Genomic DNA, 12,241 nt, shown 5'->3' with positions numbered 1-12,241 from the left:
AACGCATGCAAACGCCGTTTACCTTGCCGCTGGAGCGGTACCTGTTTATCTACATGCACTTTGACATGCTTTCGAACTGCTAGGTTGGCAGGAGCAGGGACCCAGCAACGGGAGCTCACCCTGTCGCGGGGATTTGAACCGCTGACCTTCTGATCGGCAAGCCCTAGGCTCCGTGGTTTAACCCACAGCACCACCCACATCCCTGCTGTAGTAATGGGTGGCTTCAATTACCCTCAAGCGGGTACATGTGTGCTCTGGTTAATACAAAGATGTAAAATTTCTGCATATCTAGGTAGACTGTGACCTGGTCATTGAACCAACCAGAAGGGTGATGACCTTGGACTTTGTTTCAAGTGGTGCCCAGGACTTGGTATGAGATTTATTTATTATTAATTAAATTTCTATACCACCCTTCATTTGAAGATCACAGAGCAGTTTGCAATATAAAAACAAAAATATGCACACCATAATAACAAACGAAAACAATAACCTACCCACCCACAGTTTAAAAGCTCACAGACTGTTTTATTAGCCAAAGGCTAATGTGTTGAAAACAGTGACTACGGTTCTATCAAATGCAATATGTTTCCTGCTTGGCAGGGGGTTGAACTGGATGGCCCTTGTGGTCTCTTCCAACTCTATGATTCTATGATTCTAATATATAGGTAAGTGGGAAATGGCCAAGGAAGTCCAACACAGTCACATTTGACTTCAAAAGAAGGAACATCTATCTATCTATCTATCTATCTATCTATCTATCTATCTATCTATCTATCTATCAGGAGATGAGTAAAAAGGAGGCTGTCAGGGAAAGTGAAGAGGGTCAAATATGTTTGCTGGGGCGGGGTGGTGGTGGTCATCATGCCCACAAAAAGAGAAGCTCAGTTTGCAGATCGGGAAAGGTGGCATCAGAATCAGCAGGATGCCAGTGTGGTTAATGAGAAGAGTCAAGGAAGCCATTAGAAGGAAGAAGACTTCCTTTAGAAAACGGAATTAGGAGAATAAAAAAGAACACAAACTCTGGCAAAAGTAACGCAAGCAGAAAGCAACACATGAAAAAAAGAAAAGAAAAAGAAAAAAGAATTTGAGGAGCACACTGCTAAAAACAAAGACCAAAAAAATTAAATAAAATTTAACATATATCAGAAGCAGGAAACATAAATCAGAAGCAGGAAGTGGTTGGACCTTTGGACAACAAAGGAGTCAAAGGTGTGCTAAAGGAAGGAAAGGAGATTACAGAGAAGCTGAATGAATTGGTCATTCCACCAGGTGCTGTTAGATGTTGGATTCTAACAACATCTGGAGGCCAAAAGTTCTCCATTCCTATGTGAATAATAAAATACACATGGGAGCCTTGGACGCAAACCCTATTTCACATTATTGCCTTGGATGGATTTCCAGGATCTACAATTCCTAAATTATGCATGTGTTTTATAAGGAAGGCCCCAGGAAAGTCCACAGCATTTTTGTGCAAATCTTAATATGTACATGTTTGCATGCAATGTTGCCTAACATGCATATTTTTGCAAAGCAATTTTCCTCAATATAATGCAGTTTTGTATGTTATTTTCACTACTATATGCATTCTCATGCACACTTCACCCCAGGTGGCGCATTATTATTTTTTGCACACACTACTTGGCTGGAGATGGGACGCAGGTGACGCTGTGGGTTAAACCACAGAGCCTAGGGCTTGCCAATCAGAAGGTCAGGGGTTCGAATCCCCACAATGGGGTGAGCTCCTGTTGCTCGGTCCCAGCTCCTGCCCACCTAGCAGTTCGAAAGCACGTCAAAGTGCAAGTAGATAAATAGGTACCGCTCCGGTGAGAAGGCAAACGGTGTTTCTGTGCGCTGCTCTGGTTTGCCAGAAGCGGCTTTGTCATGCTGGCCACATGACCTGGAAGCTGTACGCCGGCTCCCTTGACCAGTAATGCGAGATGAGCACCGCAATCCCAGAGTCGTGCACGACTGAACCTAAAGGTCAGGGGTCCTTTTACCTTTACCTTTACTTAGCTGGAGAATGACATTGGAAAGTGTGAATTTTTAAAAGTGGCCTTGTTTTCTGCTCATGCATTGTTTTGCAAAGTGTGGATTAAGCAGACTAGCCTTTAAATGTAAACTGAATCATGTTTCTTTCCTTTCCCTACTTTTACATGTGTAGGTTCAAGATTTTTTTAGTGTTCAGCATACAAATCCAGACACCATCTCCTACTGCTCCTCTTTTCTTTCCTGCAATGCAAAGCCAAACTTCTGCATTTGACATTCATCCCAATGAAAAAGTGAAGACTTTTCATAGACTATACCACTGGAGTCTGCGGTAGTGGAGGAAAGCACTTTTAAAAAGCTCCCCCTCTTCAAATATCTGAACATAGAGAACTAGCAAGGGGATAGATTAAGCCTAGCTTGACATGCTGTTTTTCTATGCACAGGTATGAATGTGTGTTTGTGTGTGAAGTGAAAGACAGAGCATTGTTCTCTGTTAAGTAGTACAGATACACACATGCACATACACACACCACTAGGGATGGATGAGTCTGTCAGTTTTGGTTTCTCTCACTTTCCCACTCTAAAGTTCAGTTCTCCATACTTCCACATCACTTTGATTATTTTTTTAAGGCCTCCTTAAAACCCATTAACATTTTAATGCGACTTTCTCCTAATATACACGTTTGTTCACCATTTTACCTAATATGCAATTTTTGCAAAACAATGTTCTCCAACATAATGCATTTTGTATATTATTTTCAACAGTAGATGCATTTTCATTTTACAGTGCTCTGGTATATGCATTTTCACACACATTACTTGGTTGGAGAACTGCATTGAAAAATTCAGAGAAGTGCAAATTTCAAAGGATTGCTGTGTTTCACTTTGGAAAGTGTAAATGTGAACTGAAACCATATTTTCCCTCCATGCTTACCCCCTTACCCCAGTGCCCACACTCCATCTGGCTTCACAAACATTTTCACCTGTTGATTTCACTCAGGAACAAAGTTGTGATCAAGCTAGAAGGAAGCTCTGCTGTGAACCAGAAAGGGAATTGTTTTGTAACCATCTTGGCCAGGGAGCTGATCACGCATTGCCCTCTCTCTCTCTGTGCAGATACCATCAGGCCCAGGATGGGGGTGAATGAAGAAGCTGGCAGGAGGGAATTCTCACTGCAGTTAACGCTACAAGCTAATTGAAAGAAAATGACACCTTGCTTGCAGTTTAGTTATCTATAGCACACCTTGCCTGAAATAACTGTCTGCTGCACATCATATGCCAAGGTGATGCTGCTGATTCATAGCAAAATAAAATAAAATAGGCCACTTCAACAGGGACCTAAAAACCCTTTATTTTTAAATCAGGGCTTCAGAAGGGTTAATTAGCAAGAGGTCCTGCTACCTTCAAGATCAGTTCATGCATTCTTAATTTGGCACCAAGGCACATTTGTTCACTCTATGTTTCGTTTGCCTTGTGTCCTTGGGTGTATGTTCAAGACTTGGTGCCTCTCTCAACCCCTTCCAGCAAGATCCCATTTCTGTTCCTATAAGCTGCAATGAAAAAAGGAGCCTGCCTTGCAGTGAACATGACTATTGATCCACCTAGCTTAGCATTGTCCATACTGATCAGCTGTGTCTCCCCAGAATTCCAGGGGGGGTTCTCTCCCAGCCTGACCTGAAGATTGATCCTAGCACCTTCTCCATGTAAGCACTGAGCCAGAGCACTTCCCCTGTGTGTGAGGAGGAGGAGAGCTGGATTGCTTCTTTCTTTACCCAAACTGGACAAGATGCCCAAGTGTAGTTTTTAACTCAGCAACCCACTAAGCCAGAAAATCCCTGACTTTTGTATGGTGGTCTGACCTGTTACTTTTCACCATAGGAGTCAACTCCTAGGGGCCATGGGGGCTTTGGTCCCCTACAATAAAATACTTGCGGGGGCTGGGCCCCCACAAAGTTGATGAGCATTGCCATTCAAATGATGTGTGTACGCTGCATCATGTGATCAATTATGTGGGGTGGGGCTTACCTGGGCCCCCACAATACTTTATTTAACTTGACACCCCTGCTTTAAATATCTTTAGCAAAGCAAATTTACTGGGCTGAAGGCTGATCTCTCCATTTGTGTTCCATTCTTTATCTTTTCCTTTGGTTCCACTGATGTAAATAGGTATAGTTATGTAAAGATGCTTTCACTTGTTCCATCTCCATGCTGGTGTTGGCTGGGGGCCAATGTATTGTAGAGGGAATGCAGAGGGACATAGCCCTGGCATTTTGTTCTTAGAGTAGGGCTGATGATGTCATTTGCCTGGGTGCCAGTCTAATTGATGGGATCCCCTTGCTCTGGCAAGTGAATGAGGAGATAATGAGGCTTTCAAATTTTTATGTTGCCTGTGGCAAATTAGTATAGAGAAAACCTGATAAAGTGGAAAACATTCAAGCAGAAGCTGGATACTTCTTCCCACTTTTTTGATGGAGTTCCTATTTCATTTTAGCACCCAATTTTTGCTTTGTAAGATTGCAAGTCTAATTAAAGGCTGCACTTGCCTGAATTTGGCAATGTTGTTCTCCAGCCAAGTAGCATGTAAAGAGAAAATGCACACACCAGGGTAAAGTGTGCATAAAATGCACATATTATTGAAAATAATATACAAAAATACTTCATATTTATGGAAAAGTGCTTTACATAAATGTGTACATTGGAATAAATTAGCACTAAAATGCTTATGAATTTTCATGCAGACTTAAAATAAAATAGCAAAATGATGTGGAAATGTGAAGAGGTGAATCTTAGAGTGGAAACTATGAGAAAAACCAGAACTGGCAGATACACTGTTTACAAGTGGCACCTATGCAATTAGAAGTATGCACTACTGAATTCAATGGAGCTAGCTCTGAGGACAATGTGCATAAGATTGCAGTCATCTAATCCTTATAAATTGGGTATTAAGCTGTGTATGTGTGTACTGGTGCTCTTTATGGAGTGAGATATAATAATGTATCAACACAGTTGTTATTTTGTGACTCTCCTTGATAGAGGGGCTATGAGCTCCAGCTCTTCAAAATCTACCACTAACAGATTGGTGGCTTTTAGTACAATGCATTGGAGTATGGCCATGGCTGGAATGAGAGCACCCATAGTAATGCTATCAACAGGGTGTGTGAACTCCCCCCCCCAAAAAAAAAATGCCCTGGAAACAGGAGTGACAAGATTGAAGGCTGTGAAGGATTCAAAAGCTTACTGGAAAGTTTGTGCAATCAAAATAGATTATTGCCCTAGAGCAAGAATGGAGAACCTGTTCCTGGACTACAAGTCCCATCATCCATGATCACTGGCCATGCTGGTTGTGGCTGATGAAAGTCTGCAGAGCTCCATGCTCCCCAGCCTTGACCTAGCACCAAAAAGCAACTATTTTACAGTCAATAATGTGATGGGGGAATTAATTGAAAAGTGCAGAATGAATGAATGATTAACTGGAAAATGCATAAACACCCCACAGACAACGAGGAAGAATTCAGGATGAATGCTCATTGTTGTATACTCTCCCTGCAAACAAATCAGAATGAATGTTCAATACTGGATATAATCTAACCTTCACGTAAGCTTTGTGTAAACAAATCAGGATGAATGTTCAATAGCTGAGTTATCTGGCAGAGCCCTGGTTTTTCAGACATTGTCTTGACCAGTCAACAGATTGCCCATCATCCTCTATTAGACTGATTCCATTTCCATCCTTCTGCTTCCACCCACATGAGACAATTAGCATGAAGCCTGGCACAAGCACATGACACCCTTGGGTGGCACGATCCACTGCTGTGTGGGCAGGAAGGGTGAAAGTTCAGCAATAGAAGAGGGAAATCTGGCAGCTGCAGCTTATTAAGCAGATGTGAGATAGCATGAAAACCTAAACCTACCAATACTTCCTTTCTATGCAACTGTTGAAAACAGTCAATATGCAGCCCTCCAGATAGAATCATAAATTTGGAAGGGACCTCAAGAGTCATCTAGTTCAACCCCTGCAACACAGGAATCACAGCTAAGGAATACCTGGCACATGGCCAACCAACCTCTGTTTAAAAACTTCCAATAAAAGAGAACCAGGCTACCGCCTTCCGAGGCAGTCCATTTCACCGTTGAACAGTTCTTACCATCACAAAGCTCATCCTAATGTTTAGTTGGAATCTCCTTTCTTGTAATGTGAATCTATTGATTGGGGTCTTACCCTCTGGAATGGCAGAAAATAAGCTTGCTCCTATATCTTCCATGTGGCAACCCTTGGAAATGGCTGTGATATCACCTCTCAGTCTTCTCTTCTCCAGGCAAAAGATACCCAACCCTCTTAAAAGCTCCACAAAGATATTGCTTTCCAAAACCTTTATTGTGTTGGTTGCCCTCTTCTGAAAATGTACCTGTTTGGTGAAAAAGTTTTTTAAGACTTTATTTTTCATTTTCTGAAAATTCTCATAGCAAACATTCCTTGCATGCCACTTCCGAAGAAACATTCCATAGATATACAATGTAAATGATACAGTCAAATGTAAATGATACAGTCCAGCAGGTTTGCATAGTACAGTAGTTTAAAGTTGGTTGTATCACTTAAGTGCTGTCTACTGTCTGTCTTAACAGATTGTCAATGGCCCTTCAGATGTTATAGTACAGTGGTACCTTGGGTTAAGAACTTAATTTGTTCTGGAGGTCCGTTCTTAACCCGAAACTGTTCTTAACCTGAGGTATCACTTTAGCTGATGGAGCCTCTCACTGCCGCCGCGCCGCCAGGGGATGATTTCTGTTCTTATCCTGAAGCAAATTTCTTAACCTGAGGTACTATTTCTGGGTTAGCGGAGTCTGTAACTTGAAGTGTCTGTAACCTGAGGTACCACCCTACACTGTTGTATTGACCAAAGGCAATGCTGACTGGGGCTGAAGGGAGCTGGAGGGTCATAAGTTCTGCATCTCTGCTATATCATGAAACAGGTTCCTTCACTTTTTATAACTGGGAATTGCCCTTCAGATGTTGCTGGACTCTAAGCTTCATTTGGCTCCAGCAAGCATTGCCAGGAAAAAATGGGAGTTGTGTGACAACATCTGGAGGGCAGCCACAGGTTCTCCATTCCTGACTCCACAAGTTGCTCTGATCAGTGATAATAATAGGCAAAGCGGAAGCACTTTCTTACAGAAGCACTTCCTGTTGTGGGGATTCAGAGCTACCACCACTGTTCTGTTGTCATGGAGACCATCTCCCAGAATGATTCCACTACCAGCCTATCTGGGCTAGCCTCACTGACAGGAATTGTGCTTTCCTCTAGAAACAGCTGGACCTGTCTCAAACAGAGCACCAATTGCCCTCAAATCTGTACCAGCCTTCCCTAGTTCAATTTGTTTGGGTGAGGGTTTTTTTGGGGGGGGAGGGGGCAGTCAAGAATGTGAGGGGCGAAGCTGAAAGAAACTCACATTGGAAAACTTAGCAATTAAAAACATGGCCTAGCATTCCGCTCTGCCCTTTGACCTTCTGAAGGCAGGTTGCAAGGTCACAAGGCTTGGTTGCACTGTATTGATTAGGCCTCTTTTTGCCTAGTGGCCAGCACTGAGGGCTGAAAGAAAGAGAAGCCAAAAAGGAAGAATTAACAGAGGAGGGGGAGAAAGTGGAACGTATCAGTTGATCTCTTGGCCTCCTGAGGGTCAAAGATCATCACACATAAGCCTGGGTAAGCAATTGTCTGTGTGATATCTCAAAATAAATAAATCAATACATTGAGTTCAGTGGAAAAAAGAAACCACTTTGCTGATTCTAAGGAATAAGGCTCTGAAAAGTCCATCTTGGCCAAATTCAGGAAGCTGTGTAGGTTTGGGGTCACTGAAATAGCAGCATCTTCGGTGGCAACCTGGAGCATGACCTTTGCAATTAAGAGCATTTCCAAAGACACAAAAAGCTACCTAGGCTTTCCTTATAGTATATCCCCCACAATGGCCTGCTGCTGTTTGTTTTTAAATTCTTCTTGCTTTTAACTAGTTTTTAACTTTCTAGAATTGTATTGTCTGATTTTATGTTGTAAACTGCTGTTTTTTTAAAAAAATATAGCGGTATATAAATATCTTTATCAATCAATCAATCAATGTAACCTGTTCCTCTCTCACACACAAAAAGGTATGTACATGTGTGTTGCAAGCTACCCAGGTACTGTAGTAATATGCTGAGATATGGATGGTGCACATACCCATTGCTATTTAATGTTTATTTAATTTAAATGGGTAATTTCACAACTATAGGGCATAAAAATCTAATAGAGTTCCCTGACTGGGCAATAACCCATCTTCCCCCAAAACAGCAAAGGCAAAATCTTTACAGAATTCTTTTAAGATTTCTAAGTGAATCCTCACATTGTGGAAGAACAGTAATTTTAAGTGTCATGTAGTAATCACCTTTGTTTGCAACTCCCTCCCTCACCCCCCACCCCCAAACCACACATTTTCTACATCTTGATGACTGAAAGTGTCACATGCCCCACTTGTTGCAACAGCACTGCACACACTGAGGTGCGGCCTCTGGCAGCCCCACTTTAAATACCTGAGGGAAGAGGATAAGTTGTTGGGCATCTGCTAGGTAAAAAGGTAAAGGGACCCTTGACCATTAGGTCCAGTCGTGTCCGACTCTGGGGTTTCAGCGCTCATCTCGCGTTTCTGGCCGAGGGAGCCGGCATACAGCTTCTGGGTCATGTGGTCAGCATGACTAAACCACTTCTGGCGAACGAGAGCAGCGCACGGAAACACTGTTTACCTTTTGAACTGTTAGGTGGGCAGGATCAGGGACCGAGCAACGGGAGCTCACCCCATCAAGGGGATTTGAACCGCTGACCTTCTGATCAGCAAACCCTAGGCTCTGCGTCCCCTATCTGCTAGGTAGGTAAAGGTAAAAGTAAAGGGACCCCTGACCATTAGGTCCAGTCGTGTCCGACTCTGGGGTACTGGCCGAGGGAGCCGGCATACAGCTTCCGGGTCATGTGGCCAGCAAGACAAAGTCGCTTCTGGCGAACCAGAGCAGTGCACGGAAACGCCATTTACCTTCCTGCCTATTTATCTACTTGCACTTTGACGTGCTTTCGAACTGTTAGGTGGGCAGGAGCTGGGACCAAGCAACGGGAGCTCACCCCATCGCAGGGATTCGAACCACCAACCTTCTGATCAGCAAGACCTAGGCTCGGAGGGGACAAATACCGTGTTTCCCCTAAAGTAAGACGTACCCATAAAATAAGCCACAGCAGGATTTCTATGCATTTGCGCAATATAAGCCATACCCCGAAAATAAGCCATACCCCGAAAATAAGCCATAGTGATGCGGTGCCTCCCTTAAGATGGCCTGAGTAGGAGTGGCTATGCAGCTTACCAACGTGGAGCACTTAAAATAAGACATCCCCTGAAAAAAAGCCATACTGTGTTTTTTTGAAGGGAAAAAAATATAAGACAGTGTCTTGTTTTAGGGAAAACACGGTATAAAAGGTCTCTAGCAATTGCACCCAGTTCATTCCCTGGAATATAGTTTATGCAAGTGTCACTGTGCAATGGACAATGCTCAATGAAGAGGCAATGTAACTCTGCCAAAGCAGCAAATCGAATCCCCGCAATGGGGTGAGCTCCTGTTGCTTGGCCCCAGCTCTTGCCCACCTAGCAGTTCAAAAGCATGTCAAAGTGCAAGTAGATAAAAAGGTACCGCTCCAGTGGGAAGGTAAATGGCATTTCCTTGCACTGCTCTGGTTTCATCAGAAGTGGCTTAGTCATGCTGGCCACATGACCCGGAAGCTGTATGCTTGGCCAGTAAAGCAAGATGAGCGCCACAACCCCAGAGTTGTCCATGACTGGACTTAACTGTGAGGGGTCCTTTACCTTTACCTTTTTAAAGCAGCGAAAGTTCAGTCCTACCTAACTTAGCTCTGCAAGCTTTGGGAGTGAGACTAGCAGGAAACATGGTGCAGTGGGAAGTTGTGTCGCTGACTACCAAGAGACATTATAGGTGCAAACTGATGCTTTCAGAACTGCAACTTCCTATGCGGCAAGCTAATCACAATAAAAATGGTGGCTGCCTTGGAAAGTCTCCATTCACCAGCATTGAATTTCATCACCCATCTCCCAGCTTGCTTTGAATGAGAGATGGACAGAGGTAAGATGATGCTGGAGTTGGGGCAATAAAAAGTATCGCCTTCCCTCATCTGTGTCTTGTTCTCTGCAACATTGCATTTGAATACTCTAGATGGAAAAGGATATCATAAAGGAACACAGAATGTGCACTCAATATGTTGCATTTGGGAGAGTGTTCCAAAATGTATTCATGCAAATTGACCCCTGGCTGCAGATATCTTTGTTGGGTTAACAACTATATGAGTAAAAGAATCTTTTGCATGACTATTCAGAAATAATCCCCAATAAGCTCAGTGAGACAGAGTTAAGGACAGAGTTGCCAATGCGGGCCTCTCCAGATGTTATTGGGCTACAATCCCCATCGTCCCCAACCATTGGCCATGCTGGCAATGGTTGACGGAGTTGTACTCCAACAGTATCAGAAAGGCAGCATTTTGGCTAGCCCTGGTGCAGCAACAGCATATCCCACTTCGCTGCTTGAAGTGAAACAGGAAGTGCCACCCCACCTTGCTGCCACCACCTGGCAGCAGTATCCCTTACCTAGGTTGTGCAGTGGCAGCAGAAAGCAAGCATTTTATCTAGAGTCACCTGGTCAATTTTATTGTATATAACCAAAGGCATTTACAATGGACGACAGAGAATAAAAGGAAAACTTTCCTCTAAGATCCTACAATGTATTCTGTAGCAGTTTACAACATAAAAATAAATTTACAACATTAAATTTTAAAACTGGAGTGCGTTCATATAGCTGGAACGGAGCTTATTGGCTGATGGCGCAAATTTGGCTACTTGGTGTATAATATGTAGATGTTTATCTGCTAGGAGTTCAACTGTCACTTCCTATGCAGATCGACCTGGAAGCCAATTGAGAACTGGCGGTATAAATTTTCCTCTGGGCATTGTATACAGGGGGCAAATCAGCAGACAGGGTGTGATGTCCTCTACCTGATTCCATCCATACATATACATTTGTGATCCATATGGGGAATATCTCCCCTCTAAATATGCTGAGGGCTTCTGTTGGAATCTTAGTTCTACAAAGGCCCTACGTAGTTATGGGAAGGTCAAAATCTCAAGGTAATGGGGCCTTGAGTGATTGGTCTTAATCTGGTGGTACCAAGTAGGTCATGCGGGCTAAGGGCTAAGCAGTTCTCCATGCAAAGATTATAAACCCTAATCTTATCTTGGCACTTTTGGCAGCACAAAGCAGTGGTGATGGTGGCAGTTTCCAACTAAATCTCACAAGACTTTAGTAAGAACTTACTGTTTCCATTGCCTCTTCTCCACATGTGCTGGTGGGGCAGGTGGGGGCACCCGCAGAGGCAGCTGCTTTACCCCACCTCATGGGTGGACTGTATCGTGGCAGTGTAAAAGAATGCAGAAGTTAGTCCAATGACGTTCAGTGAGGTTTACTCTCAGAAAGAGTGTGCAGCTTCCGGTGCCGGCTCCCACTCCAGACACGATGGTCCAGCGTCTAACATACCGACGTAGGTTGTCCTACAACACAGCCTCTAACAAGACCAGGCTATCCCGGACACCAGGCAACAGGATTGTTTATTTGTACACCAAGAAAGTTGGCAAGGCACCGAAGTCTGCATGCGGCGTGTGCCCAGGAAGACTTCGTGGTGTTCGTGCTGTTCACCCTAAAGTTCTCATGAGGCTGTCAAAAACAAAGAAGCATGTTAGCAGAGCCTATGGTGGTTCCATGTGTGCTAAATGCGTTTGTGACAGAATCAAACGAGCATTCCTTATTGAGGAACAAAAGATTGTTGTCAAGGTGTTGAAGGCCCAAGCACAGAGTCAGAAATCAAAGTGATAATTTGTGTTGTCTGCCTAATAAATGAAGATTTAACTTTAAAAAAGAAAAAAAAGAAAGAGTGTGCAGGGTTTCAGTCTAAGCTTCCCTTGTCCTCTTTTAAACTTCTCTAATGTTTATGACATCATTACTATCACATCATTACTACGGGTGATGTGAAATCTCTCACATTTCTAAATCCCTTGTTGAATTCATTGGAAGACTTGAAACAGAACTTTTTTTTTTTTTTTTTAAAGTGACTCTTATTCTGAGACTGCCCAGATCCTTGGGGGGGGGGAGTAGCTGGAAATAGAGTATGGATTCCCTGCTTCA

General features: G+C 43.3%; 1 protein-coding gene across 1 annotated transcript; it reads left to right on the top strand.

Annotated features, from left to right (window-relative positions):
• The first annotated feature begins 11,540 nt into the window (after positions 1-11,540).
• LOC117040323 (60S ribosomal protein L34-like) lies at positions 11,541-11,975 on the top strand. The gene has a single exon (XM_033138024.1). The coding sequence runs from the start codon at positions 11,576-11,578 to the stop codon at positions 11,927-11,929; it is 354 nt and encodes a 117-aa protein (XP_032993915.1). The 5' UTR covers positions 11,541-11,575; the 3' UTR covers positions 11,930-11,975.
• The last annotated feature ends 266 nt before the right edge of the window (positions 11,976-12,241 follow it).

This window comes from Lacerta agilis, chromosome Z (assembly GCF_009819535.1).
Source record: "Lacerta agilis isolate rLacAgi1 chromosome Z, rLacAgi1.pri, whole genome shotgun sequence".
Lineage (NCBI taxonomy): Eukaryota > Metazoa > Chordata > Lepidosauria > Squamata > Lacertidae > Lacerta > Lacerta agilis.
Note: the sequence above shows the minus strand (reverse complement) of the source record. Positions and strands in the feature narration are given on the sequence as shown.

What these genes read in the sequence shown, in the direction of transcription:
- LOC117040323 (XM_033138024.1), top strand. Translation starts at nt 11,576, where the DNA reads ATGGTCCAGCGTCTAACATACCGACGTAGGTTGTCCTACAACACAGCC.